Source organism: Hemicordylus capensis, chromosome 6 (genome assembly GCF_027244095.1).
Source record: "Hemicordylus capensis ecotype Gifberg chromosome 6, rHemCap1.1.pri, whole genome shotgun sequence".
Lineage (NCBI taxonomy): Eukaryota > Metazoa > Chordata > Lepidosauria > Squamata > Cordylidae > Hemicordylus > Hemicordylus capensis.
Genome location: NC_069662.1, coordinates 171,136,814 through 171,164,457, shown reverse-complemented (window position 1 = coordinate 171,164,457; position 27,644 = coordinate 171,136,814). Strand labels below are relative to the sequence as shown.

The 27,644-nt window shown below is 63.3% G+C and overlaps 4 protein-coding genes across 17 annotated transcripts in view; 3 read left to right on the top strand and 1 right to left on the bottom strand.

Annotated features, from left to right (window-relative positions):
• Positions 1 to 1,276: 1,276 nt before the first annotated feature.
• TMUB1 (transmembrane and ubiquitin like domain containing 1) lies at positions 1,277 to 8,323 on the top strand. 2 transcript variants are annotated; one of them, XM_053260404.1, is made up of 4 exons: positions 1,277 to 1,452; positions 5,785 to 5,838; positions 6,428 to 6,898; positions 7,461 to 8,323. In XM_053260404.1, the coding sequence occupies exons 3-4, from the start codon at positions 6,444 to 6,446 to the stop codon at positions 7,825 to 7,827; spliced, it is 822 nt and encodes a 273-aa protein (XP_053116379.1). In that variant the 5' UTR covers positions 1,277 to 1,452; positions 5,785 to 5,838; positions 6,428 to 6,443; the 3' UTR covers positions 7,828 to 8,323. The 2 variants fall into 2 exon arrangements, with proteins under 2 accessions (XP_053116379.1, XP_053116378.1); XM_053260403.1 differs by lacking the exon at positions 1,277 to 1,452 and adding an exon at positions 1,486 to 1,867.
• A 5,494-nt stretch (positions 8,324 to 13,817) lies between these two features.
• LOC128329366 (28S ribosomal protein S12, mitochondrial-like) lies at positions 13,818 to 15,251 on the top strand. Of its 2 annotated transcripts, none has more exons than XM_053260408.1 (3): positions 13,818 to 13,957; positions 14,521 to 14,617; positions 14,749 to 15,251. In XM_053260408.1, the coding sequence occupies exons 2-3, from the start codon at positions 14,569 to 14,571 to the stop codon at positions 15,138 to 15,140; spliced, it is 441 nt and encodes a 146-aa protein (XP_053116383.1). In that variant the 5' UTR covers positions 13,818 to 13,957; positions 14,521 to 14,568; the 3' UTR covers positions 15,141 to 15,251. The 2 variants fall into 2 exon arrangements, with proteins under 2 accessions (XP_053116383.1, XP_053116385.1); XM_053260410.1 differs by having other exon boundaries at positions 13,948 to 14,086.
• Positions 15,252 to 17,865: 2,614 nt separating this feature from the next.
• FASTK (Fas activated serine/threonine kinase) lies at positions 17,866 to 26,175 on the top strand. 8 transcript variants are annotated; one of them, XM_053260374.1, is made up of 10 exons: positions 17,869 to 18,114; positions 18,755 to 19,299; positions 19,489 to 19,830; positions 21,263 to 21,411; positions 21,852 to 22,068; positions 22,148 to 22,307; positions 22,539 to 22,630; positions 24,295 to 24,649; positions 25,580 to 25,694; positions 25,849 to 26,175. In XM_053260374.1, the coding sequence occupies exons 1-10, from the start codon at positions 17,906 to 17,908 to the stop codon at positions 25,981 to 25,983; spliced, it is 2,319 nt and encodes a 772-aa protein (XP_053116349.1). In that variant the 5' UTR covers positions 17,869 to 17,905; the 3' UTR covers positions 25,984 to 26,175. The 8 variants fall into 8 exon arrangements, with proteins under 8 accessions (XP_053116350.1, XP_053116354.1, XP_053116349.1 ...); XM_053260380.1 differs by having other exon boundaries at positions 17,870 to 18,114; positions 18,755 to 18,827; XM_053260381.1 differs by having other exon boundaries at positions 17,879 to 17,986; positions 18,755 to 18,827.
• A 269-nt stretch (positions 26,176 to 26,444) lies between these two features.
• The window catches only part of SLC4A2 (solute carrier family 4 member 2), a 45,887-nt gene continuing 44,687 nt past the window's right edge, over positions 26,445 to 27,644 (bottom strand). For all 5 annotated transcript variants that reach the window (XM_053260358.1, XM_053260357.1, XM_053260359.1 and 2 more), the window contains 2 exons: positions 27,015 to 27,188; positions 26,445 to 26,900 (listed from right to left, as the gene is read on the bottom strand). In XM_053260358.1, coding sequence (XP_053116333.1) covers positions 26,820 to 26,900; positions 27,015 to 27,188 — 255 coding nt within the window. In that variant the 3' untranslated portion in view covers positions 26,445 to 26,819. The remainder of the gene's footprint in view (positions 26,901 to 27,014; positions 27,189 to 27,644) is intronic.

Here is a 27,644-nt window from a genome sequence, read left to right as displayed (position 1 = left end):
GTGAGGGGGGCACCTCATAATGGACCGTGCTCTGGCCATGATTCACTGCAGCACCAGTTCCTGTACTGGACCGTGCTGGACTGGGACCAGTGCATCTGGCAGCACTGCATGTGCTTTGCACTTAAGACAGCCCCGAGTCCCATCTCTGGCAACCTCAGGTGGCCTGGCCCAGAAACTAGAGGCCCCAAGCTGCCCAATTCAGTCAGGAGAAGCTGAGTGGGAGGAGAGAGGGAGGAGTCCAGCAAAAAGAGAAAGCAGGACGAGCTGTCCAAGAGGCAGGCAGGGCGTCCTCCCAGAACACCACCCAGGCAGGCAGCCCACAGGAGCCCCCAGGCAAGCTCGCGGCACGGAAGCGGGAGCGGCACCACCGCGAGCATCATTGCTGGGAGCTTGAGGAAGCAGCCTCTGGGCAGCTCTGCCTGCGGGACGGAGTCCTGGAACTGGCCAGGAAGAGGGGACCGGGTGGGAGGCCCCAGAGGGCCACGCTCCAGCCCACCAGCTACGTGACACCGAAGCACTGCAGGAAGGCAAGTGCAGCTGATGCTGCCGCCGCCGCCTTCCAGTCAGGATGGCAGGCACTGGGGAGGCCTCCCCGGCCCGGAGGCTGCGCTCATCCAAGGTGGACTCCACGGGGCCAAAGGCCAAGGCCAGCCAGGAAGCCCTCCGGAGGACCCCAGAGCTGGGCGGCTCAGCCGGAGGGCCAAACCGCGGCTGGTGCCACAAGGGGCCATTGGGGCGAGCCCCCCTAGCCGCAGGCAGGCATCCGGATCGAGCCCATGTGGTGGTGGGGCCCTCGCCTGGTGCCCTGCTGCAGCCAGCTCTGCAGCCTCGCCTCCTGCCCCATCAACAGCCGCCGCCGCCACTTGCTTGGCACCAGTAGCAGCAGCAGTTGCAGCCCGGCAGGGGCCGGGAGCCTCTCAGGCCGCTGCAGCCCTGCTCCGGATCAGGCCCCGCTCCCGCCACCCACACCTCTTGGTGCCTGCGTGCCTATTGCCCTGGAACCTCTTCCGGGGGGTGGGGGTGGCGGCAGGCACTCTGCGCATGTTCAGGGGACAGCAGCCTTGTCTTTTAAAGAAGACAATAATTTCGGGGCGGGGGGAGCTGCCAATAGCCGCGACGCCGCCGCCTCCTCCCGGCACCAGGCCGGGGGAGCTCTCCGGGCAACGTTGATCTCCACCCGCTCTCTCCCATTCCCGGCCCCGATCCGCGCCCGCCGGGAGCGGCCAGAGTCCCAGCAGGCAGCCTAACCCAGCCTGGGTCGCGCCGGGTCGGGTCGGGGGCGGGCGGCAGCGGAAACCACGCCCGGCTCCCAGAGTGCCTCGCGAGCTGAGCGGCAAGGAGACTACAGCCCCCACAACGCCCCGCGCAACGAGAGCCGCACCAAAGAGCTAGAGAAAGCAGAGGAGCCGCGCCGGACCCTCTCCTCGGGGGCGCCTTCCCCTCCTCCCTGTGGTGAGCTTGCGGGCCGCGCTCTGAGCCCCGCCCCCAGCCGGCCCGGCAGGCGGAGAGACGTCCCACCCCCAGCCCCAGCCCCGGGGCAGCCTGGGAAAGGCCGGGCAGGAGCAGCCGGGCGGCCAGGCCGGGCTCCTCGCAGGCAGCTCCCTCCGCCTGTCCTCGGGGGCGGGGGCGGCCTTCTCCCGGAAGGTCTGCAGCCACGCTGTGCCCTCCGCGGGAAGCGCCCTTCCCACTCCGACCGAGCGCCGGAAGTCTCGGGTAGAGCCCTCCAGCCGCAGCCCTTTGGCCTTCCGGGAGAGACGCGGACTACAGTTCCCACAATGCCGTGGCCGGAAGACGCCGCCGCCGCCGGGGGAGGGGGGAGTGGCGGCGGCGGCGGCGGCAGCAGCAGCGGCGTCCGGAACGGTGGCGGGTGAGTCTGGCAGGCGTGGGCGGCAGCCCTCCCTCCCCCCTCCCCCCCTCCCTCGAGATCGGGGTCGGGGTCGGGGGCAGGTCACCTCCGGACCCACCCACCCCCGGGAAGCCCGAGGGGCCGCCCACCGGGGCGGGGCTGTGCAGATGGGCGCGCTCTCCTGCCCCCCCCGCCTCCCCAGGTGGGGCGAGGGGCGCCCGGCCAGTGAGACGACCCCCCCCCCCCCGCGCAGGCCGCCGGGGCTCCCCTCCGCTGACTGTCCTTGCCCTCCTGCTGCTGCTGTCTCGTGGCGGCGGGGGGTGATGGGAGTTGTAGTGGGGCCACAGCTGGAAGCGCCTGCTCTGGCCCCGCTTCCGCCCCCCCCCGCCTGTCCTGGGGCTGGGGGTCCCGCCCTCCCTCACTCCCTGTCGGCCCTGATCACCCGCCCTGGAGGGCCTGCCTGATGGGTTCCAGAGCGGCCATTCGTCAGGTGGAGCTGCATGGTTAGGGCCTACCTGGCGAATGGCCAGCCTGCAGGCAGCGCAGTTCTGGGGAGGGAGGGAGGGAGGGGCCGCCTGGGCTGTTCCCTGGGAGCAGAGGCAGCTGTGCCCCTTTGGGGCGCCCCCCCCCATTAGAACAAGCCGCTACTGGATGTTTTCCCTCAGTAAAGATGGCTGCGGCTGCTCCTGCTCACTGGGCAAAGAGGCACCTTTTTAACGGGGAGAGCAGTTGGCCCCATCCACCCCACTTGCGTTTCTTTTTACAGTGTGAGCCCTTTGGGGACAGGGAGCCATTCTATTTATTTCTGTGTACACTGCTTTGGAAACTTTTGTTGAAAAGTGGTATATAAATATTTGTGGTGGTTGCTGCCACTTGCCTCCCTCTGAGCTGGGTGGAGCAGGGACTCCCAACCGGAACGGCAGCAACTTCTGGAGTACCCCGGGTTGGGAACCCCTGGCAGAGACCCATTGAGACGCCAAAGAGTTGTGGGTCTAACTTGGCCCTCCCTCTGTGGCTTGCTGGGCCTCATTTGCATTCCCAGCAGCATCTGTCCCAAATGAGACCTGCAGCTAGCAAAGTGGGATAAGAACCTAGGAACCGCCTTGCTGGATCAGGCCCGAGGAAGCCCATCCAGTCCAGCATCCTGTTCCCTGCAGTGGCCCACCAGATGCCTTTGGGAAGCCCACAGGCAGGAGATGAAGGTGTGCCCTCACTTGGCTGTTGATCTCCTGCAATTGGTAATTCCGAGGTAATAGGTACCCTGTTGCCATCAGCCTTTTATAGAACTGCCCTCCAGGAACTTGTCTAAGCCCCTTTTAAAGCCATCCAAACTGGTGTCCCTCACCACATCCTGTGGCAGAGAGTTCCACAGTTTAAGAATGCATTGTGTGAAAAAGTACTTCCTTTTGTTGGTCCTACATTTCCTGGCAATTGGTTTTAGGGGGAAATCCCTGGTTCTAGTGTTGAGAGAGAGGGAGAAGAATTAATCTCTATCCATTCTCTTACACAACGTGCATAATTTTATAGACCTCTATCTTGTTTCCCCGCAGTTGCCTCTTTTCCAAACTAAAAAGCCACGGGTGTCGTAGCCTTGCCTCATCAGGAAGATGCTCCAGGCCCCCGATCCTCTTGGCTAGCCTCTTCTGCATCTTCTCCAGTTTTATAATGTGCTTCTTGAGATCTGGTGTCTGGAACAGCACATAGTACTCCAAGCAGGGCTGCACCGTAGAGCTGTATAAGGCCATTCTAACCTTAGCAGTTGTGTTCTCAATCCCCTTCCTAATGATCCCGAACATGGGACTGAATCAACACCTTCCATTTGCCATCTGCCACCATTCCAAGGCCCCAATCCTGGTCAGTCACTGACATCTTGGACCCCATCAGTGTTTGTGTGAGCAGCCCTGCAAGAGATTCCCCTCAGTCAGGGGATGGAGCCGCCACTCTGGGAAGAGCAGCAGGTCCCAAGTTCCCTCCCTGGCAGCATCTCCAAGGTAGGGCTGAGAGAGACTCCGGCCTGCAACCTGGGAGAAGCCGCTGCCAGTCTGGGAAGACAACACTGAATGAGAGGGACGGAGGGTCTGACTCAGTCTATGGCAGCTCCCTATGTTCCTGTGTTATATGTCCGTGTTAACTTCGGGGTTGTTGTCTCCCCACCCCCAATAGGCATCACTTGCAAACACTGAACCTCATCTGCCTCTTGTTGCCCACTCCCCCAGTTTGGAGAGATCCTTTTGGAGCTCCGCACAGCCTGTTTTAGATTTCACTAGCCTAAAGAGTTCCGTGCCATCTGTAAATTTGGCTACCTCGCTGCTTACCCCAATTTCTAAGTCACTTATGAATGAATGAGAAAGCCCTGGTCCCAGTACAGATCTGGGGGGGACGGACGGACGGACCCCACTTCTCACTTCCCTCCAATTAGAGAACTGTCCCTCTGCTTTCTGTCCTTCAACCAGTTCCCAAGCCACAATTGGACCTGCGCCCTTGGATTGCTACGTTTACTCAAGAGCGTTGATGAGTCTCCACAGCTTTTTGGAAGTCCAAGTGTGCGATGTCAACTGGATCACCTTTATCCACATGCCTATTGACCTTAGGGAGAGTGTCAAGGCGGGTGTGTGTGGAAAGATTACTGTGAAAATGGGGAGGGGAATGTGGAACTCAGAGTAATGAGCAGGGTTGGGGATCGTGGGACAATCTCTGTGGAAGGAGTGGGGGGTGGGTGATATCAAAAACCACAACCTTGTATTTAGAAACAGAGAGAAGAAGGTTCAAACTCTTGTTGGTTTTTCTAAACATATTTACATCCTGCCCAGAACTCATGCTTCTGGGTGGTTTACAGTAAAACAGGACGCATTAAAACAAAACATTAAACAATGTTATTTAAATTTAAAACAATGTTAAAATCTAGAAGTCCAATTAAAAGCCTGGGTGAAGAAATGCCATAACCTCCCTTTTTAGAAGTTATCAGAGATGGGGACAACTTTTTCAAAATGAGGGTGGTGGGAATAGTGGAACGATCCCTGTTTAAAAGGAAGGGAATACCTCCCCCCCCCGAGTAGAGCAAATGAGGAGATCTCTGAGGGGTTCCACCCCTGGCAGCCTCTGGGGTAGAGCAGCGAGGAGCCCTGGAGCTCTGAGGAAGGCAGAGTCCACCGCTATGGGGCTGGGGGCCTGAAAATGGGGCCCAAAGACAGCACATTTTGAGTGAATACATGGGGTAGTGTGTTCTGGATTGCTTAGGACTCTGGTAGAACTATTAACCATGATGGCCTTTCGTGATGAGTAGCTTTCACTCCCCCAAACCCATTTATTATGTTGAGAAATTGCTTAGAAATGCATAATAAGCAACAGTGACTGTATGGAGGCCAAACAACTTGACTAATCCAACATTTTCTATCTGAAGTAAAAGACTGATGGCTAAAAATGAAAAAACAAGTTTTCCCATGGCAATATTTTTTAGTATTTTGAAAGCATTAGTCTACAGAAGACACTAAAAAAACACAGTATTTCTACAGAAATATGAATATGACAGATATTTATATACCACTTTATAACAAAAGTTCCAAAAAATAAATAGAATGGCTCCCTGTCCCCAAAGAGCTCACAATTTTAAAAAAGAAACGTAAGATAGACACCAGCAACAGCCACTGGAGGGATGCCGTGCTGGGGATGGAGAGGGCCAGTTACTCTCCCCTAGCTACGTACAAGAGACTCACCACTATAATAAGGTGCCGATTTGCTCAGTTTGCAGGGGAAATTTCTAGGAAACGGCAAAGTTTTCAAGTCAGTTCCTTTGCCCTCCTCCTCACAAAAGTCGCTGTAAGCTCCTGGGTGTTTCAGTCGTCCTCCCCTTCGCCACACCTCAGTTGTCACGTGGCTCTACGTGGCACCTCCTCGTACACATACCCAGGAGCCCAGCACAAACCCCTTTGCCCCTGCAGGACCACAATCCAAGGACGGAACCAGGAGCGGGTTTCCCAGCCGCCCACTGAATAGTAAGTCCCTCTTACTATTCTTCCACCCCGCGCTGTTTGGACTGGGGCTTTCTAGAAACCGGATCAGGCCGTCTCCCCAAACCGTGGTGATTAACCCGGCAAATGTGCTGGGGCAGGTGGTGCGACCCTCCCACCCCGGGGCCGGCCACCTGGGCTCTCCAGATGCTGCTGAACTGCTGCCGCTGCCGTGCAAGCGTCGCTCCCTCTCTGCCGCTCAGGCCAGGCCAGGCCAGGCCAGGCGGCGTGGAAAGGGCAGGAGCTGGCCGGGCAGTTGGAGGCCTCGGGACGGCCTTCCCAGCCATTCTGCCGGTCCAGCCGCAGGACAGGGCTGGGCCAGCTGCTTCTGTGGGGTCCCGTCTTCTCGGGAGGGCTCCCAGGGAGCTGGGGGGCAGGCTTGCGGCTGGCGCAGAGTGTGCTGGGCCAGAGGCGGGTGCCCTCCGGGCACAGTGACCTGGCAGCACTCTCTGCCCTTCCGGGTCAGTCCCGGGCCGCATGTGGCCAGCTGCAGCCTTGGGACGTGGGGGCCTGCCGTGTCCTCTGGGGCTGGGGGCCCCTCCCCGCTCACTGCCCCCTTCTCTGCCCTCCCCAGGCTGGCGAGCTCGGCCATGGCTCTGATTGAAGGCGTGGGGGACGAAGTGACCATCCTCTTTGGACTGCTGGCGGTGCTGGCGGTGCTGGTTCTCGCCTGGTTCTCGACACACACCAGGGAGCGGGGAGCCGACCCTCTCCTTGCCACCGCCTCCCCGCCGCGGGCCGCAGGGCAGTTGCGGGCAGAGGCTCTGCGGGAGGACAGGGCGGCGGCTGCGCCGGTCTCCGGCGTGCGGCAGGTCAAGGAGGAAGGAGAGCCGGCCGGGGGGGCTGGGGGGCCGGGCGGCCTGTCTGGGGACCTCCGGCACAGGACGAGTCCCAGCAGCCCCCAGCAGCCCTTCCCGCCCCCCGAAGGCCCCAGTGCTGAAAGCTCCCCGACAGACAACACCATCGTCTTGAGGCTGAAGTTCCTGAACGACACGGAGCGCCTGGCCCGCACGCGCCCCGAGGACACGGTGGGAGCCCTGAAGAGGTGAGGCGTGGGGAAGGGGCTTGGTGGCAGCGGCGGCCTGCCCCACGCAAGGCCTCCCTTCCCGCTCTCGCAGAGGCTGCAGGCTTGCTCTCCAGTGGGGGCCTTTTCTCCTTTGCTGCCTCCCCCCTCCCCGCCCTGGGCAAAAGGCGCCAGGCCAGGCCAAGCATGCCGGTCTCCGCTGCGGTGTGAATCTTGCCGAGGGTAACTCGCGGGTCCTATGCAGTAGCCGAGAGTTCCTTAGGCTGCTCTTGTGCTGGGGTGGGTGACTTTCCCTGGCACCTCTCTGTTCCACAGACCCGGACCTGCTTGCCATGGAGAGCCTCCCCCCCTTTCTCTCTCTCTCTCTCTCTGGGTGAGGCTAGATGGCGCATACAGCCCTTGCCTCCTGACTTCTGTCTGAGGAGCCCGCCCAGGTGACTTGAGGGGCAGCTGCTGGGAGTTGGCGCCAGGGCCTGGCCCCGGTGGGGGTTCTCTGAGTCTCGGCGGCGTCTGGAGTGGTGCAGCTGGGGCCAGACGTGATCCTGTTGCCCCCCCCCTCCCTCTCCCCCCCCCTCCCATCCAGGGCTCACTTCCCCGGCCAGGAGCAGTTGGTGCGCCTGATCTACCAGGGGCAGCTGCTTCGGGACGATTCGCAGACGCTGGCCGCCCTGCATCTCACCCACAACAGCGTGCTCCACTGCCACGTCTCGCAGCACCGATCGCCCCCGGTGCCGGCTGGCGGCCCACATGGCACTGCTGCCCACACGGACGCTGCCCACGCCGCCCTCAATGTGGGCAGCCTGATGGTGCCGCTCTTCGTGCTGATGCTGGGGGCCCTCTGGTACTTCCAGCTGCAGTACCGCCACGTCTTCACCGCCACAGCCACCACCTGCCTGGCAGGCCTCACCCTGGTCTTCAGCTTTGTGGCCTTCACCGTCTACCGCAGATAGTGCCGCCGCTGCCACGGACTGGAGCCTGCGGCTTCCCCGGCGTGGGCTGTGGGGCGAGGAGCGGGCCAAGCATTCCCGGGGGGCGCAGGCATCTCTCCAGCAGCTGACACCCCCCCCCCGGGGGGCCCCAGCGGTGCGGAGGCCTCGGAGCTGCCGGGCCCGCGTCCCTGCTGCTTCTGCTCGCCTGGGAGAGTCGTGCCTGGCACAGACAGCCTCCTGTGGGTGGGCGACTTGCACGCCCCTCGAATGGGGCTCCCTCTGCCAGTGAACTGGAGGTGCCCCCCTGCCAGGACAGAGCTCTGGTCTTGCCTACTTGTGGTGCCTAAATGGAGAAAGAGAGGGGGGGGGTGTTTGTGTGTGTGGCGGGGGGGTCACACTGTGGCAAAGGGCTTGAGCTCCTGGGGTGGCTGGGCCGGGGCCCTCCGGCATTGGGCGGGGGCTCTGTCCACGGCTGACACGTGCTTATTTTCCAATTAAACCCAAACTGTGAAGGAAAGCGAGTGGACTCCCTGTGGGGGGGCTGGCTCTGCTGGGAAAGAGGCCGGGGAGGTGGCTGCACTCCCTGCAGGGGACGCCCCCCCCGGGAGAGCAGCTGCTTGCATGCAGACGGCCCCAGGCCCGGTGGTGCAGGCAGGGCTGGGAAAGGCTCTTCTCTGCTGGACACCTCGGAGGGCCGCTGCCAGTCTGCGTGAGCAGTTCTGAGCGAGACGGAGCAAGGCAGCCTCCTCGGTCCCTACTAGGGAGGTGCACAGACCCGTCCGGAGAGGACCTCTTACAGGCCAACCTCTGAACCAGTTTGGAGGTGCAGGGGGGGGGGTATCTTGAAGCACGGGGGAGGCTGCTCTTGCCCCTCCCACCAGTGCTGCCTCTTAAAGCAGCCCAGTGGGCGGCAGAGGTGCTCGGTCTGCGTGTGCACCCACTGGCGGGGGTGGGGAGCCGCTTTGTGGGTTGGCAACAGTCGTGCTCCCCGAGAGCCTTTCTGAAGGGGGAAGCGGAGCCGGCGCCCAGGGGTTGGGGGAGCCCCCTGCCAGCAGTGGGTGCCTGGGCTGTGGCCCCCCTGCCTGTGGGCTTCCCTTGCAGCCCACTCCCTGCTGTGCTTGTGGGGCATCTCCGGGAGGGGGCTGGAAAGGCTGAGCTGGGCAGCCCCCCTTCAGAGCTGGGATGGGGAGAGGTGCAAAGGCGGGACCCGCTCCAGTTGGTCTTCAGCGGGGCAGCAAGCTGGGCTACGGAGCGCCTCTGCCGGGACTTAACTGCCTTGGAGCAGCCTTTGCTTTTGAAGGGCTAAACAAATGCACTAATCCCCCCCCCCCCAAGCCCAGCCAAAATTCTCTAGCAAGGGAAACTGATTCTGCAGCTGGAATGATTCGGCCCAGCAGGTGGAAGTGGGTTTCTTCTTCTGTCCTCCGTTCTCTGCCCTTGCTGCCCACGGGGGGGGGGGGGGGTGATTGGAAGCAGAGTGCTGAAGGCCCCCCCCAACTAGGAGCCCGCTGGCCCTGCCCCCCGCCCCAGCTGGCTTTGGAGATTGCCACAGTCTGCCTGCATGTTCCCAAGAGCATCTCATGTGGCCTTGAAATCTGCCTTTACGGGTGACTCGAGGAGAGAACCCCCTTGTGGGCAGTGCCGAGGAGGCAGACTCCCCAGCCTCTTCCCCCACCTGGCCTGGATCTGTGGGTGCAGGAAGGCCCAGGACCGGCCCCTCCCTCATGGAGGGCTTCAGGGGGAAGTGGGATGTGTTCAAAGAAAGAATGGGCAAAGGGCGCCTCTCCCCACCAGGCAGCCCAAAGGCCATTACAGCCAGGCTGGAAACGTTAACTTCCGGGAGTTTGAAGCCTACTCTGGGAAGAGCAGAAGCAGCTTCAGGAGGTGAGCAAGCTTTTCTAAACAGAACAACATCAAGCCTTTCCCCCCTTCAAACTAACTAACAAGAGGAGGGGAGATTTTGAGAGGCTGGTTTCTCTTTAAGGGATAAGTCCTAGTCTGTGTGTGTGTGTGTGTGTGTGTGTGTGTGTGTGTGTGTGTGTGTGTGTGTTTGCCAGGGCTAGCAAACTCCTGTGGCATCCAGTTTTTGTTTGTCCCTTCCTGGAGTCAGCTAGGGCTGTGGGAGGCCCCACATTCCTCTGAGCCACATCCTGTGTCTCAGTTTGACGCCTACTCTCTACTTAAGAGGTGAAGGCCTGAGAGCATAGCAAACAGATATAGCAAACAGGAGATTGGAGTTTTGTGGGAGTTCAGCGGGAAGTGTGCGGGGGAGCCTGGAACAAGCCCCTGCGATCACAAGGAGGCTGGTGGAGAAGAGAAGGTAAGTACACAACCCTCCCTCATATTCTTGGGAAAGGCTGTTTGGACAGTTATGAAGATAGAAAGTCAGCAGGGGAGGGGGCACTTCCCAGAGTATTGCACAGAGTGCCACATGTATGACTATTTGCCCCATGGGCAGAAGTCATGGGTATGTGCTCGGTGCAAGGAGCTCCTGGCTCTCAGGGAACAAGTTCGTTCCCTCGAGACCAAGGTGGCAGTTCTGGAGAAGCTCAGAGAGACAGAGAGACATGTGGATGAGACCTTCAGGGATGTGATAGAGGCTTCCCACTCCAGGGCTGGTAGCTCCTCTGCTGTCAGGGAGAATGAAAGTCTTGGGCAAGGAGGACATCGGTCTGAGCAAGAGGGAAATGCTCCTTTAGAAGGGACCCCTTCCGTGGATGATGAGCCCATATCTTCTTGCACAGGGGATACTTCTCCGGGGGGTGGGGGCCGCCTTATAGTGGGTGATTCGATCATTAGAGGGATAGAGAGATGGGTTTGTGACCCGCGTGTTGACCGCACGGTGACTTGCCTGCCTGGTGCGAAGGTTGCGGACATCATGTGGCGTCTAGACAGGCTCTTAGGCAGTGCTGGGGAGGAGACAGCTGTCGTGGTGCATGTCGGCACCAACGATGTAGGGAAATGTAGTTGGGAGGTCCTGGAAGCCAAATTTAGGCTGATAGGTAGTGTATTGAAGTCCAGGACACCCAAGGTAGCATTCTCAGAAATGCTACCTGTTCCATGCGCAGGTACAGTGAGACAGACAGAGCTGAGGGGTTTCAATGCATGGATGAGAGGGTGGTGCCGGGAGGAGGGGTTTAGATTTGTTAGGCACTGGGACACATTTTGGGGCAAGCAAGGCCTGTACAAAAGGGACGAGCTGCACTTGAACCAAGATGGAACCAGACTGCTGGCGCTTAAAATCAAAAAGGTTGCAGAGCAGCTTTTTAAATAACGCCGGGGAACAGCCGATGGGAGCTGGGCAGTATCCCGTTCGGCAAAAGCCATCCTTTAAATTGTGAGGGTGCAAAGGATTCAGATAAAACAAAAGAGCAGACGGGAGCCTGTGCCAGCTGGTCAGAGTTGAAAGATACAGTAGCACACATCAGGTGAGAGATTCAGCGGATAGGTGCTTATATGCCAATGCCAGAAGCCTCTGTGCTGAGATGGGTGAGCTGGAGTGCTTGGTTGCGAACACAGAAATAGACATAGTGGGCATAACAGGAACATGGTGGAACCGTGAGAATCGGTGGGACACTCTTTTCCCTGGATATAAACTAAAGAAAGGTCAGGGAGGGGCACCTTGGAGGTGGAGTAGCACTGCATGTTAAAGAAGGGATAGAAGCTAGCAAGGTAGAAAACCTAGGTGGACTGGAGTCCTCCACAGAAACCCTGTGGGTGACAATACAAGGCCGGAAAGGGAACGTGCTACTGGGGACGTGCTATCGCCCTCCGGATCAAAATGCCGACAGTGACTGGGAGTTGCAGGAGGAAATCAGGGAGGGGTCAAGGAGAGGCAGGGCTGTAATCATGGGTGACTTCAATTACCCACACATAGACTAGGTAAATTCACAGTCACGTAATGACAAAGAGGTCAGATTTCTAGATACGCTGAATGACTGTGCCCTAGAACAGTTGGTCTTGGAACCAACCAGAGAGATGGCGACCTTGGACTTAATTCTGAGTGGCACCCAGGACCTGGTGCGTGATGTCAGTGTCATCGCCCCTTTAGGGAACAGTGACCATAGTGCAATCAAATTCAGCATACATGTGGGGAGAGAATCACCAAGGAAGTCTAACACAGACACTTTGAATTTCAGAAGAGGAAACTTCTCCCAAATGAGTATGGTGAAAAGAAAGCTGAAAGGGAAAATCAGGACAGTCACTTCGCTCCAGAGTGCATGGAGTTTACTCAAAACCACAATACTGGAAGCCGAGTTAGAATGTATACCCCAAAGGAGGAAAAGTACCACTAAGTCCAGGAAGATGCCAGCATGGCTACCATCAAGGAAGCCATAAAAAGGAAGAAGACTTCCTTCTGAATTTGGAAGGCCTGCCCAAATGAGGAGAACAGAAAGGAGCACAAACTCTGGGGAAAGAAATGCAAAGTGATAATTTCGGGGATGGAGGCTAAAGAACTGAGTCAGATAGGAGATAATGTTCTAAACTGTCTGGAAAAACTGAAAACAAGCAGATTGCCAGAGCCAGATGGCATCCATCCAAGAATCCTCAAGGAACCCAAATGTGAAATTGCCAACCTCCTTGCTAAAGTATATAACTTATCCCTTCAATCAGGTTCTGTACCAGAGGAGGGGAGAGTAGCCAATTTAACACCAATTTTCAAAAAGGGATCCAGGGGCGATATGGGAAATTACAGGCCAGTTAGCTTAACATCCTTTCCAGGCAAATTGATGGAAAGCATCCTCAAGGATAAAACTGTAAAGCACATAAAAGAACAGGCCTTGCTGGGAGAGAACCAGCATGGCTTCTGCAAAGAGACATCTTGCCTCACAAACCTTTTGGAGTTCTTTGAGAGTGTCAACGAGTGTGTGGATCAAGGTGATCCAGTTGACATCGTATACTTGGACTTCCAAAAAGCTTTCGACAAAATTCCTCATCAAAGACTCCTGAGGAAACTTCGCAGTCATGGGAAAAGGGGACAAGTACACGTGTGGATTGCTAACTGGTTGAAGGACAGGAAACAGAGGGTAGGTATAAATGGAGAGTTTTCACAATGGAGGGAAGTAAGAAGTGGGGTCCCCCAGGGATCTGAACTGGGACTGGTGCTTTTTAATTTATTCATAAATGATCTAGAAGCAGGAGTAAGCAGCAAGGTGGACACATTTGCAGATGATCCCAAACTCTTTCGGGTAGTGAAATCCAAAATGGATTGTGAGCAGCTCCAAAAGGATCTCTCCAAACTGGGGGAGTGGGTGACAAAGTGGCAAATGCAGTTCAGTGCTGGCAAGTGTAAAGTGATGCACATTGGGATGAATAACCCCAACTTCTAGCGGCATCTGGTGGGCCACTGTGCGAAACAGGATGCTGGACTTGATGGGCCTTCTTGGGCCTGATCCAGCAGGGCTGTTCTTCTGTTCTTAACCCTAGCCAGAGGTTGAGAGAGGGAGAGGCATTCCTACTGAAGGTGTGTGGAGAGGGCCCAAGGGCCTGCCCTGGCCTTTCCCGAGGATTCCTTTGGGCAACGACGGCTTTTTCCTGGCTCTCACAAGACTTAAAGGAGCTGATTATCATGATGGCTTGGAAATGACCTCTTTGGGCCTGAGGCCCGTCACTCTCGCCTTTTCGTATCTCTGAGAGAAAAAGGACAGCGCACGCGCAGAGGCACAGATCGCCCCACTTTCCGGCGCGGCTGAATGCCGAGTTCGTTTTGGAGAGGAGCGCCCGGCATTAACACCGGGGCTCCCGCTGCTCCTCACTCAGACTAGTTCGCTACCTGTCTTGTAGGGTTGACTGACTGATTGATTGCCGTCCAGTCTGTGCCGACTCTTGGCGACCACGTAGTGAGATTCTGCCTTAGACAGACGTGCTTCTTAGGTCTACGAGGCCAGGTGGCCTGAGTATACTAGGAGGAGACAAATTTTGCTTGCTGGCCCCTCTAGGCTTCGTCTCTATGCTCACTCACGCCCCGCCTCCTGCCTCACCTCGCCCAATCGTAGTTCAAAGGAAAGAGGCTTTCCCCGCCTCCCCGGCCGGCGCTCCAATCGGAAGAGGAGACGCTTGAGGGGCGGCTCTGCTGGCCAACCGGGGCAGGCCCTCGGGTCCTCTATTCCTCCCTCCCTGCTGCGGAGGGGACGGACCGCGCTCCCGCCAGGTGAGTGCCCGGGGCAGGCAGGCAGGCAGGAGAAGCCTCCAGCCCGCTTTCCGGTGTCGGGAGGCGCTTCTTCGCTGATCCAGGCCGGGGCGGGCTCAGCCTGCCTTCCCGCGCTGCCCTTTGCAGCAGGTAGACTGCTCCCGGGCGTGGAGGCTCCATTGCAGGCAGGAGCTCGAGGCGGCTGGGGGGTCCTTCTGGGCGCCGGGCAAGCAGCGGGGAGACGCGGGAGGCCGTGCGCGAGCGGGGTCCCTTCCTGCCATGCCGCTGGTCGTCCTCCCCCAGAGACGAGCTGGGGACACCCCCCCCCACGCGGGGCAGCTGAGCTCGGGGGCCCGGGAGGTGGGAAGCAGTCTCCTCTGGCTGGGATGCTCTGACTGGCAGCAGCCCTCCCGGCAGGCGTCTTCCCCTCCGGGCTTGAAGTGGGAGGCGCTGCATGCAGAGCTGAGCAAGGCTGGGCCCCGCACTGGGGGTCCTGCACCGGAGGAAGAGAGACCTCTTGCCCCCCCCTCCTCCTGGGACGGTGCTCGGCTGCTCTCCAGGTCCGCTTCTCCTCCTCCCCGCAGGCTTCGGGTGCCGGTGAGCTGTGACCAACCTCCCCCCCCCCGGCCAGGATGGCCTGCGCGGGGCTGCTGAGGGCGCTGGCTTCTCCTCTGCGCTGGGGTAAGGCTCTGCCTGAGGCCGCCGCCGCCCGCTGGCCCGCTCTCCCGCCGCAGGGCGTGTGGCCTGGGCTGGGGGGCGGGCACCCCGCTGGGGGGGGGGGCTGGCCCTCTGACGTGGCCCTCTCCCCGCAGGAGCCGGCCCCCTCCTCCGCGCCCGCCTCCCTGCCGAGCATCCTCCTCCGGGCTCCGGCATGGCCACCCTCAACCAGCTGCACCGCCTGGGCCGGCCCCAGCGGCCTCCGCCCAAGCCGGGCCCCACCGCCGGCCGGCCCCAGCTCAAGGGGGTGGTGCTCAAGACCCTGATCCGCAAGCCCAAGAAGCCCAACTCGGCCAACCGCAAGTGTGCCCGCGTGCGGCTCAGCACCGGCAAGGAGGCGACCTGCTTCATCCCGGGCGAAGGGCACAACCTGCAAGAGCACAACATCGTCCTGGTGGAGGGCGGGAGGACCCAGGACCTGCCGGGGGTCAAGCTCAAGGTGGTGCGCGGCAAGTACGACTGCGCCCACGTCCAGAAGAAGAAATGAGGCCTCGCGGCTGGGACGCTGGAGCCCCCCTCCCGCTTATAGAGGGGGCTGATGGGGGGAGGAGGAGGAGGAGGAGATTCTGGCTTGGAATAAAAACGGCGGCTTCTTGGACCCCCGATTCCTCACTGAGCTCACCCCCTTCGGGGCCTGCCCTGGGCGCAGCTCGGCACTCCCCCCCCCCCAACTGTGAGGGGAGCGGAGGCCGCTGAGGGACGCGCCCTGAGCCCCGGAGGCTGCAAAGGCCTCTTTTCTTTCTTGGGAGGAACGGGGGGGGAGGAAGCTGGGCGTAGGGATGTGGCCGGAACCATTCAAGGGGCGGCGGGGGGGGTTAATTCCCTTAAGGGCAGGGGGGTGCACGTTTCCCCCGCCGGCACTCTGTTGTAGCAAAGCCCCTCGGGGTGGCAGCGTACCTCCCTGCCGCCCCGTCGTCCCCATCAGCCAGAAGTACCGGATGTGCGTGCATGGCAGGCGGGCACATGTGCGGCAGACGGGCAGGTGCGCTCATGCAACGGGCACATGCGTGCCTGGCACTTCTGGCCGGTGAGGGCAGCGGGGCGGCAGAGAGGAACGCTGCCACCCCGAGGGGCTTTGCTAGTGGAGCGCCGGCGGGAAGGGGAAGTGCACCCCCCCACCCTTGAGAGCACCCCCCCGCCCCCTCCGGGACACCAAAACGTTGGGGGCTGCAGCCTAGCTGGACGAGCTCGGCTCCGCAGGGCTGCTGCACGCGGGCCTTGCTGCTGGGGGAGCCGGAGTCTCTCCTTGGCGGTGCTTTGGAGAGAGCCGACCATTTCCACGGGCCTTGATGCTGCTGTGGCAGCCAGGCGCGGGGGGCCTTCCTACAGGGTGGCTTCTTTCCGAAGGGCGGGCATTTCCCCCAAACCAGTGGCCAAAGTGCCCCTTCCCTGGAGCACCCCCTGCTTCAACGCAGGGTGCCGGCCTCTCCTGCTGCCTGCCGGGAGTCCTCTGGGCCGCGGCAGGAGCGGCACTGGGGGAGTGGGGAGCCCCGTGGCCCACAAGTGCCAGCCCCGCACCTGCACTCCCGCCTGCCAGCCGCCTCCCCCCAGCGGAGCAGCGCTTCCCCTGCCGCGGAAACCAGCAGCTCTCTTCCAGGAGCAAATGCTGCAGGGATTTCCCCCGTCGGTCCAAGAGCCAGCAGGGCCTTCGGCGGACTCCCGCCAATATGGGCACGCTGCCAGTTGGGGGCCAGTCCTAAGAGCAGTCTCTGTCGCAAGGGGAATGCAAAGGAGGGGGGGCCCATCCCCAAAGCACACCCAAGCCAGGAGCCAGCAACCGCCAGGGGCCTCACACGGAGAGGAGCGTTTGCTGGGTGCAGAGGCAGCTTTTCCATGAATGTTTACTTTCCAAGAAGTTGCTTTCCTCCTCCTAAATAGTAAAGGGTCTGCCCCTTTAAAAGGTATCTCTTTGCTCTGTTTGTAAAACTACTTTGAGGGAACTTTGGAAAGCAGGGAGACCGTAAGATCAGAGTGGGGGGTGGTGAAGAGGCCTGTCTGGCTTTGTTTGGTGGAACACCGAAGCACTGCACCCTGACTCCAGAGGCTTCAGCTGCAGAGCAAGGGAAGCAGAGCCCCCCCCCCCCCCACAGGCAGAGCCACAGATGTCTACTACAAAGTAAAAATATCAGCAGCTTTACTTTGCATCCTTTCCCCAAACGGCCCAAGCGTACATTTCACCTTTCTGAGCTGATCACAGACTGACTGTGTTGGATAATGCCCTTAAACAAATCTGTGGTATGGCCACATGTGTACAGTTCTGGTCACCATAACACAAAAAGGCCATTATAGAACTGGAGACAGTACAGAAGTGGGCCACCAAGATGATCAGGGGGCTGGAGCAGCTTCTTTATGAGGCTAGGCTGCAGCGTCGGGGGCTCCTTACTTTGGAAAAGGGGTGACTGGGCAGACATGTCAGAGGTGTATAAATTTAGGCATGGAGCAGAAAGGGTGGACAAGACATTTCCTCCCTCTCTCACAACACTAGAACCAGGGGTCATCCCGGCCTTGGCCTTTTCCACAGAGTGTGTAACTAATCAATGGAATTCTCTGCCACCAGATGTGGTGATGTCCACTGGCTTGGATGGCTTTAAAAGGGGCTTAGGCAGATTCATGGAGGGCAAGTCTGTCAGTGGCTACTGGTTGCTGGCTATAGCCTCCCTCCAGCCTCAGGAAGGAGGCCTCTGAATCCCTGGGGCAGGCGGCAGCAGGAGAGCAGCCCGCCCCCCTCGGCTCTTGCCAGGGGGCTTCTCGGCGGGCCACTGCGGAACGGGAGGCCGGCCTGGATGGGCCTCCTCGGGAGGCAACAGGGCTCCTCTTAGGGAAGGGCCCTCGGAGGTCTTCTAGTCCAGCCCCTGCTGCCCAGGGCGGGCATCCGGCCCCGGGAGGCCTCCCGCAAAGCGAAGCCGCTTGGAATCCGCTCCATTCGGGCCAGGCAGCGTCCGCAGGGAGAATTTTTGGCCGCCGCCTGCCCGGCGCTGCAGGGCCTCTAATGTCGCCCCGGGGGGGGGGAGGAGAGGCCCTTTGGCGGCGGCGGCCGTGACGAATCCCGTCTCCCGGGCACCGAGGTCGGGACAGCCTGCGCGGCGGCGGGGGGCATGCGCAGCCGGAACTGCAGGCGGCTTGGCTTCCGCTTCCCGCGGAGGTGACGCGCCAGGCCCAGCCTCGCCTCTATGGCTAGGTGCCTCCGTGGGGGTGTTGCCCGGCCAGGCACTTCCGGCGCTTCCCGGGCGGAAATGAGGAGCTCACGGGCACATGTCAATGAGGCGCCCGGCCTCTCCCGAAGGCGGGACTTCCCGGGAAAGGAAGGAGCGGAGCGGGGAGGAGGAGGAGCAGGTGGAGAAGAGGGGGCCGCCCCCGCCGCCTCCTCCCCCCGGCGAGGCATTGGAGGGACTGGCCGAAGGGAGCCCCGCTGCTGCCTGGCAGAGTCCCCCCTGCAGGCTTCCCTGCTCGGCTGGCGGGAGGTGGGCTCTGGCCTGAAGGACGACGATCGGGCTGCAGCAGGCGGTAGAGCGCGTGCGCGAAAGGAGCGGGCAGGCCCCGCCCCTGTCTCCCTTCCCATCCCATCCCCCGCTCGGACTGGCAGCAGCTGCAGCCCTGCAGGCAGCGGGGGGCCTTCCTGCGGCCCTACCCTGCAGCAGCAGCAGCAGCAGCGCCGCTTCCTTCCTACCCCAACGGGCTGGCTGGGCCCACAGCCAGGCTCAGCACGCAGCCGCCGCCGAGCGGGGTTGCAGAAGAGCCTCGCCTGTGTGCTTGCGGGAGGAGGCGCCCCGGCAGCGCAGCAGGATTTCAGCGAGCAGGGGCGGTCCTCCTCCTGCGCCCCCCACCCCACCCCCGGTGCCCAGGGAGACCCGCTGCCGGGGCTAGGCGGGCCAATGCTGGATCAGGCAGCTCTGGAGGCCCTGCCCCGAGGGGCTTGCACTCTCCGGCTGGGTGTGGAGGAGGAGCCTGCCTGTCGCCCGCCCCCCGCCCCGAGACTGGGGGGTGACCCAGAGCTCTTCCTCATCGTCCAGTGATGCCGGCAGCCCTGAGCGTGGGAGAGGCCCTCCGCCTGGCTGCTGCGGCGCCCTGCCTGGCTGAAATGCTGCCTCTTCTCTCCCGCAGGCTCGTCGCTCGGCAGACTCCCTTCCTCGGGGCCATGCTGCGCTTGCTGCCGTCTCTCCACGCCCTGAGCAAGGCGAGTGCCGCTGGGCCCCGCGCTCCGTGGCCAGGCCCGAGCAGGGCTGGGGCCCTCTCAGCCCACTACCGCGCAGGCGGGGCCAAACCCCCAGCCATGCAGCTGCCGCCGGGGCCCAGGGCGGCCTCCCCTCTGCCCGGCTCGCGGCAGCCCTCCGAGCCCTGCGCGCTGCGGCGGCGCAGCAGCCACGACACCTTCCTTGCCGTGAGGCAGCTGCTGGAGCGCGCTCGCAGCTGTGGGGAGCTGCTGCGCTGGCTCGTGCAGAATCCGGACAAGGTGTCGGCCGGCCACTACGCCCTGGCCCTGCAGCGGCTCAGGCGGCTGTTCCCCAGGGGCAGCAGACGTCCGGGGCCCCCCAGGCTCCTCCTGGAGCAGCCCGACTTCCAGGCTCTCACCCGGGCCGTCGCCAGTAGCTGCGCCGACTTTGACCACGCCAGCCTCGTCCGCTGCCTCCGTGCCTCGGCTGCGCTGGGTGAGCCCTGGGGCGGGGGAGGCGGCGGGCTGGAGGGCTCCGGGGCTCTCCTCTGGGCCTTCCGCCGGGGCCGCAAGCGAGCGGGTGCGGGGTGCGGGGGGAGCCGCCTCTGGCCGGGACCTCTTTCCTCCTGGCTCCCCAAGGGCCGCTCTGCAGGGCGCGGCGCTCTGACCCCCTGCTCCGCCCCAGGCCTGCCTGGAGGCTGCCCCCTGCTACAGGCCCTGGAGGGGGAGGCCCGGCGGCGGCGGCTGGGGCCGCTCAGCCAGAAGCACCGGTCGGAGGCCCGCCTGCTCAGCCTGGAGAGGGAGCAGCGCCCACAGACGCCCTCCCGGCCCAGGAGCGCCCAGGTCCTCCCCACGTTGTGCCGCCTGCTGGGCCAGCTGAAGGCCGCCGGGGAGCAGGAGCTGGCCCTGCTGGACGAGACGCTTGCCCAGTGTGCCCCGGGGGCCGGCGACCAGGCCCTGGGGGCCCTCTTCAGCACCCCGCTCTTCTACGAGAACCGCCAGGAGCGCTTTGTCCGCAGCATGGCAGGTGGGTGCGGGGCCCAGGGCGGCCTCTCTCTTGCCCCCAGGAAGGGCTGCGCTCAAGCCCGTGGGCCTGGGCTGCTCTCCCCAGCCTCCGCTCTGCGTCTCCAGGAGCCTTGCCAGACAGCAGGCTTTACTGCGAGTTCGAGTTTGCCCAAAAAACCCGCCGCAAAAAGTGGATTTTTTTTTTAACTCCAGACGGAAGTCAAGCTATGTTCCAGTGCCTCGTGGAAACCCCCGAATTGTGTGTGAGGTGCTTCCCGAGGCACTTCAGGGCAAATCGGGCTGATATGAGGACACCCCCCCCCCCTCCATGGGGGCTGGAAAGACCCTCCCTGCCTCCCTGGAGGGCAGTTGCCAGTCAGGGTATCCGTCTGAGCTGGAGCGGCCCAGGGGGTCCGGCCAGGAGGAGGCGCCTCCAGGGGCTGAGCAGCCACCCCCTGCGGCCACTTCAGCCTAACTCCCAGCCCCAGAGAGTTGGGGGTGGGGCCGGGCTGGTAGGCCTTGAAAAGAACCAAGCCAAGGGTTTCTTGCATGGTGGGTGTGGCCCATGCCAGCCCTCCATTTTGCTGCCCCCCATGTCTGAAGAGCAGCCGGAGCCCGTCTTCCTTCTGGCACCTCCGTTCCGGTCACATCAAGCCCCCCCACCCCACCCCAGACGGCATCATCCTGGCAGCCCCCTTGTGATGCCCCTCAGGCTCAGGACGCAGCCCATAGACCCAGCGGAGGCTGTGGGCCCAGCCTGGCTCTGCAGTTGCTTCCGGAGTGGGGGTGGCTTGTGGCCTCTGCATGGCCACGCGTGGCGGGCTGGGGCCCCCGTGAGCAGACCAGTGAGCTTGCAGGCCGCGCTCCCTGGAAGAGGGATGCCCAGATGTTGTGGACTACAGCTCCCAGCATCCCCAGCCCAATGCAGCTGGGGATGCTGAGGGTTGTAGTCCTCCTCGTCACAGGGAACTCCGGCCCCGGTCCGAGTGGCGGTGGGAGCCCTGAGGTGCCTGAGCGCCCCTCCACCCCCACCCCCAGCGGCAGCCAGTGGCTAAGCGGTGAAGAGCAACAGTCCAGGGCTGCCTTAGTGGGGGTGTCTGTTTCTCTACGTGAAGCGCTCTGAGAACTTGGGGGGGGGGGAAGCAGGATATACACATTTGTTGTCGTCATTGTCGTAGCCGCCTCCCGCCACTGGCTGTTGCTGGGGCCTCCCTTCCTTGTGAGTCTTCTGGGGTTGTGAGCGCGGGGGGCGGGGGCAGGGAGCCCAGCTTTCTTCTTCTACATCATCGACTCTTTTGGGAACTTTTTGGTTGAAAGGTGGTATGTACATCTTGGCCATCGGGACCGTGAAATTGGAGTGCCCCTGGGACTCAAGGCCACTGGAAGCACTCGTGCTGGGGGCAGGGGGAAGAGCCTCTTTCTGCAGGGGCTGAGTCCTGGTTGCTGCCCTGCAGACTGGTTCCCTGGCAAGGCAGACGGTCTGACGCCTCCCACCATGGCCCTGATTGCCAAGTATTTGGCCCGGCACCGCCTGCGGGAGCCTCTGCTGCTGGACACCATCGCCACCTTCCTGCTCCGGAGGATGGAGCATTTGGACATCAAGGTGAGCGGGCTCCTCTGCGCAGGAGGAGGGCTGAGGGGAGAAGCCGGGCTGGGGGCTGGGGAGGTGCCGTGGCCCTCGGATGATCCTCCTCCTCCTCCTCCTTGCAAAGGGCTGCAAGGCCAGAGGAGCTGCTTCCCAGGTTCCTCCAGCAGCGGCGGCGGCGGCAGCCTCTTCGTGGGGGCCGGGCTGGGCCGGGCCCTTGTCCACGCAGAGCCTCTGGGGCCTGCACGAGGAGCCCGTGGAGAGGGGCCCCCAGCAGCCGGAGCCTGTGCACGCTTACTGGGAAGCAAGTCCCAGGGCAGCGTGCATGGGATGAGGCCCTTCCCCTGCCGAGCCCTGGATGGAGCAGGCTGCGTTGTCAACGGAGCAGGGAAACGGGGCCGGGGGGGGAGGGGGGTGCCTGTGGCGGGCCTCACTCCTCGTGGCCGCTCCTCCCGCAGCTGATCCAGAAGCTGGTCTTCCCCTTCAGCCGCATGAACTACCGGCCGTCCCGCCACGCGGAGCTCTTCCCCCGGCTGGAGCTGGCGCTGGAGCAGAGGGCGGCCGCCTCGCCCCTGGCCACGCTCAACGTCCTGATGTCCCTCTGCCAGCTCGGCCGCTTCCCGCCCCCCGTCCTGCGCCAGGTCTTCTCTCCCGCCTTCCTCGCCAACGTCCTCGGTATGTGCCCCCGGGCTGGGGGGCGGCAGGTGGGGGGGGCGCTTCTTCAGCTCACCCCCCATCCCTCTGCCCCTCCCAGGCAGCCCCTGCAGGCTGATTGTGCGTCGCTACCTCTCCCTCCTGGACGTGGCCCTTGCCCTGGAAGTGCCTGGCTACGAGGGGCCACGCCTGCCTCCCCAGCACCGCGTGCGGCTGTTGGGCGGCCGGCTCACTGCCGACGAAGCCAACCGCAAGTACAGGTCCGAGGAGGCCGCAAGGGGCTCCGGGGCCTCTGGGGGGTCCGGCTGCTGAGGCCGGGGCCAGAAGTCGGCCTGGGTGCAGAGGGAGGGAGCCAGCCAGCCGGGCGCCTGCACAGCGGTGGCGGGGGGGGGCCCTGCGTGGCCAGCGGGGGGCTTCCGGCCGCCAAGGAGTGGGGTCGGGGCTGGGCTGGGCAGGGCCTGCTGGGTAACCCCCGCCCCTCTTCCCTCCAGTTACAGAGGCCTGGTGGCAGAAGCCCTCCGGCAGCTGGTGGGCGAGGGGTGCTTCTGGCAGGACGCGGTGCTGCCCCCAGGATACTGCGCAGGTGAGGGAGGGAGTGCCTCTGAGTCCCTGTGGGGGGGAGGGCGCGCCCCCTACTCCGGCCTGTGGGCTTCCAGCGGCATCTGGTGGGGGGCCCCCTGTGCCAAACAGGAGGCTGGGCTAGATGGGCCTCCTTGGGGGGCCTGATCCCACAGCAGGGCTGCTCTTATGAGGGAGCCTGTGGGCATTCCCTGGCCTAAGGCTCCCTCGGGACCCCCCCAGCCTTCCGTCCCCAAGCTCTATACCCCGTGGAGCTCACCACAAGGCACCCGGTGGGTTAGGCTTGGGGGGAGAGGTGGAATCTGAACACCGGGGTTGGGGCGGGGGGGGGCGAGGTTGGAGGCAGGGATTGGGGGCCGGCAGAACATTTCCCACCACTGTGTGTCTGCATGGCACACGTTCCATGGCTAAAAAACCCGCATCCTTGGCTGAAATTAGCTAGGTGGCCTAAGGTCCCAACAAGTTAGTTTCCGAGTTGTCAATAGCACTTTCCCGGTGAGTATCCCTGAGGGAAGTGTGCGTCCAGGGTCAGGCTCACAGGAGGATGGGAATAGTTGTCAGGGCCTCCCCCCCCCCCCGAAAGCAGCTTACAGTTTAAAAACGGTGAATGCAAGAAGCCCACCTTTGGGCCAGAGGCGTGGCCGGAGAGGGTGGGGGTGGAGGCTGGGCGGGTCCCCGTGGCCCTGGAGGGCGGCAGCAGCGGCAGCAGCCACCGCCTGCACTGGGCCCAGAAGGGAGGGGGTAGCCCGAGTGGCTGGCGCCTGGCGGGGAGATGGCGCCCCTGAGCACACCATGCCTGTCAGCCACCGGCTGCGCCCAGAGCAGCCTCGGCATAACCGGTGCACAGAGAACGGGATCCAGTGGGGACTAGCCGAGTGGCAGCAAGGAGGTGGCCGGCCTCCAGCTCGCTGCCTGCCAGGATCCCACTCGCAATACTCTCCAAGGGGAATTGGGTATTTGCGTGCGTCTTGAGTCGAGTCGAGTGGGCGTCGTGGACCCCTTTCCCAACAGAAAAGCCGCGAGTTGACTCCCAGCTGCAGGGGAAACGGAGGGGTTTGTACGGGGTGCAAATGAACAAGCACTCCTTGAGTTTTGTTTACTCAGTAGGAGTCACATGCTCAAGCAGCTGCTGGTCATTTGGGGGTGTCGGAAATGTTTCCAAAAACCCCACCTCACTGTTCCGAAGTAGACTGCCCCGAACACGGAGGACCCACTCTGCCGTGGTGGCAACGAAGAGCCATGGTTGGGCCTGGCCTCTCCCTTGGAAGCCTCCTCCAGAACGCCATGTGCTGCGGGGTTGGGCCCTCGGGTGGCCTGCCACGGAATCCCGGGGGGGGGGCTGCCTCCGCCTCCCGCCTCCCAGCAGGACTCCCCGGGCCCCTCGGGTGGGTCGAGCAGGGCTCTCCTGGGGCCGTTTCGTAAAGCCCCTCGCCCTGGCGGGGGGGGTGTCGGGGGGGGCTGGCTCTCCAGGGTCTTCCGCAGTGAAGCTGGGGGCCAGGGACTCCTTTGGCTTCTCGGAACCCTTCCGGGTCTCCTTTGGGAGCGACAGCAGGGCCGCCTGGCGCTGGAGCGGAGCTGACGCCCGTCTGTGTTTCCGAACAGCCCGGCTGCTGGCCCCTTGGTGCCGGTCGGCTCAGTGGCTGCTTGTCCACCCCCCCCCCCCCGCAGACTTCCTGCTCCGGATCACCCCTTTGGGCACAGTGCTGCCACTCGGCCGGGGCCCGACCTCGCCCCCAGCAGGAGCCGCCGCCTCTGCCCTCCAGATGGAGTGCTTCTCACCCTTCCGGCTGGAGGGGCTGGGCTGCCCCACGGCAGGGAGCGCGCTCTCAGCCCCCCGCCAGCAGCCCTCCCCGGCCCGCTCCTCCTCTCCAGCCCGTGAGCGTCAAGCCAGCCTCTTCGCCTCCGCTGCTCCCCGGCAGGAGGAGGGTCGGCGCCTTCCAGTGGCCCAGCCTGGCCCCCCAGCCTGCCCCCCTCTGTCCACCTCCAGCGGAGCCCTGCCGCAGGGGCCAGAAGACGCCTACAGGTACCTGCTGAGATTTCCTTGCATGGGGACCCGGGAAGGCCTCTCTTCAACCCCCCCCCCGGAGTGGGGTGGGGGCTGGCTCCATGGCTCTGGTCCCTGCAGGGCCCCCCAGAGCACCCCCAGGGTGGGGCTGAGCTGGGCTTCCCGCGTGCCCTGCCTGCCTGCCTGCCGCACAGATGCTTGGCCAAAGAGCTGCCCGTGGAGGCTGCGGGCAAGCGGCCCCGATCCTGCCCCCACAGTGCTAGGCCGTGCCCAGCTCAGCCGCCTTGCCTTGTCCCTCTCCCCGCCCCACTGCTCTGTGCTGGGAGTGTGGCAGCCCCAGCGCTCCCTAGAAGCATTATGGGAGGGGGTGAGAGAGCCCCCCCTTCCTTGGGCTAAAAACAAGAGTGAGCGGATGGGAGCAGAGCTGGCCTTGTGGGAGCGAGCCTGGCCCGCCCCGCTCGGCATTTGCATGGGAGACGGCCTGTGTGAGCCCTGGAAGAGGGTCCCCCTCAGGGGCCGGAGCCTCTGGGCAGAGAAGCCCCCACACTCCCTCCCTGGCAGCATCTCCGAGTCAGGGCTCCAAGCTGCTGCCGGTCAGTGTAGGCAGTGCTAAGCTGGGGGAGCGATGGCCTGACTCTCTGCAGTATCCGGCAGCTTCCTGTGCCACTCGGGGGTGGGGGTGGCAGTGCTTGCCTCCGGGTGGGAGCTCTGCCCCAGGCCCAGCGGGGTGCTCCCCCCTCCCCGTGAAAAGGTCTCCTTAGGGCCCTGGGCAGAGGCTCCCTTGCCCCGCCAAGGGGAAGGTCTCCTGGCTCGAAAGAGCAGCTTCTGGGGCAAGTCTCTTCTCAGCCGGGCAGAGCTGCTCTCCCCCAGGACCCTGGAGCTGCGGGGGGGGGCAGTGGGGCGGGCAGCCCTCCGGCTTCAGCCCCGCCCCGCCTCTCCCTCCGCCAGGGTGGTGCTGGCCGTCAACGACAAGTGGCATTACTGCCAGAACTCGCCGGTCCTGGTGGGCGCTCGGGCCATGTGCCAGCGCCACCTCTGCCTGCTGGGCTACCACCTGGTGCAGGTAGGAGGGGAGGGGAGGGGGCTGCCCCCGCAGCGGGGAGGGGGTGCTGCTTGCCTCCCCCACCCCCGGAGAACGGCCGCCCTCCCCTGTGCCGGAGAGGGCTCCATGGCCGGGCTGCCCTCTCCCCTCCCTCTCTTGCATCCGCCCACTGCAGCTGCCCTACATGGAGCTGGAGAACATGAGCGGCCTGCAGGAGGCCAAGCACTACCTGGGCCAGAAGCTGAGGGGGCTGGGAGAGGCGGCGGCGGCGGCGGCGGCAGCCCCACAGGAAACGCACGGCTGGAACTAATGCATTGCCTGCGCGGGGGGGCGGGGGGGGCGGGAGTCTCCTCCAGAGGACATGGCCGGGTCGGCCCCCCCTTGCCCCACGGCTGGCCTGCATCTGGTCTGGGCCTCTTGCCCCCTGCCTCGGGTCTCGGGGCAGGAAGACGGTTGGGGGAGCAGGCAGCATCAGCTGTGCAATAAAGAGGGCTGAAATGTGTCCCCACACGACTTCTGTTTTTCTTAGCACCACTGGAACCACCCGGGGGGGGGGAGGAAAAGACCCTGGGCCCCAGGTGCTCCCCGCCTGCCCCATAAGCAGCTCCGCTGCCTCCAGTGCCCCTGCTGCTCCCATCAGGATCCCGCCTCCACCTGGCAGCCCAAAAGCTGCCCCCTTTGGCTCCATTTGGGGAAGGGCAGGCCAAGGGGGGGGGGCTGGGGCGGGCGCTGAGCCCCACGGCTGGGGCAGGAGAGCACAGCCAGACCTGCTTGTAGCAAAGCTGTTTATTGACATGTTAAGTTAAGACCCTCTTAAATACCACCAGAGTGTAGCTGAGGAGGAGCCGCTGCTGCTGCTGCCGCCGCCTGTCAGTCTTCCTGGCGGAGGGGTGCCCCCCCCCCGCAGGCTGGTGCAGGGGGGGGCGCTGGGCAGGGCTGTCATGCCGGGGCCCGGGCTGGCTCCCCCGGGGCAAGGGGGTCCCGCCGAGGCCACTGGGGCCCAAGGCCCTCCTCCTGGGCGGAGGCAACGAAGGCACTGGGGTGGGGGCCGCTGGTCCCTGCTGGGTGGGCGGGGCAGGGCGTGGGGGCCCTTCCTGGCTGGAGCCGAGGCGGGGCCTGCCCTGGGGGGCCTCCTCCTCCGCCGCCTCACACGGGCATGGGCATCTCGTTGTATTCGTCGACGCCTTCCCTCTCGTCCAGGATTGGCTCCGCCTCCGCCGCATCAAGCTGGGGTGGGGGGGGAGAAGGGGGTGTTCAGCGGCGGGGGGGGGGAGCTGCTCCTGGCCTCCAGGGCCCCTCCCCTCCCCTCCCCTCCCCTCCGTGCCAGGCAGGGGGACTTACACACTTCATCTCGCGCTCAGTGAAGATGCGGCTGAGCAGGCACATGCGGAGCGGGACCGTGAGGATGAGGATGAAGGGGAAGGCCAGCGAGGCCACGGTCGACATCACGGCCCAGAGCACGGCCAGGCAGGCCAGCTGCAGCAGGGTGAAGAGGTGCATCCGCAGCGTCCGCACCTGGGGGGCCGAGGGGGGAGGAGTCAGCCGCTGGGGGGCCAGGCTCCCCCCCCACCCGCAGCTAGGGCTCCCTCGACAGCCGCCCTGCTCTCCAGCAAGCAGCACGGCTCGTGGGGCTGTTCCTGGGCGCACAGTGTGGGGCCGAGGTGCTTTCCAGGCGGCGGTGGAGGCGGCAGCGGTGTGGGGCCTGGAGCCCTTCAGGAGGAGCCCAGCCAGGAGGCGTCGGCCAGCAGGCTGCAGTCAGAGGGAGAGGGGGCCCTTTGCCCCCCCCAGCTGGAGCTGCTGCGGGGGGGGGGAGGCGGCCACAGGGCCCGAGTGAGCAGGCTCCCCAGGAGGGCGGCTGCCTCCCCATGCCCACCGCCTCGCAGGGCTTCAGGCTGGCCCCAGCAGGAGCCCAAGGCCAACCGCCCACATGCAGCCCCAGCCCTGGGCTTCAGGAGCAGAGCTGGGCTCTCA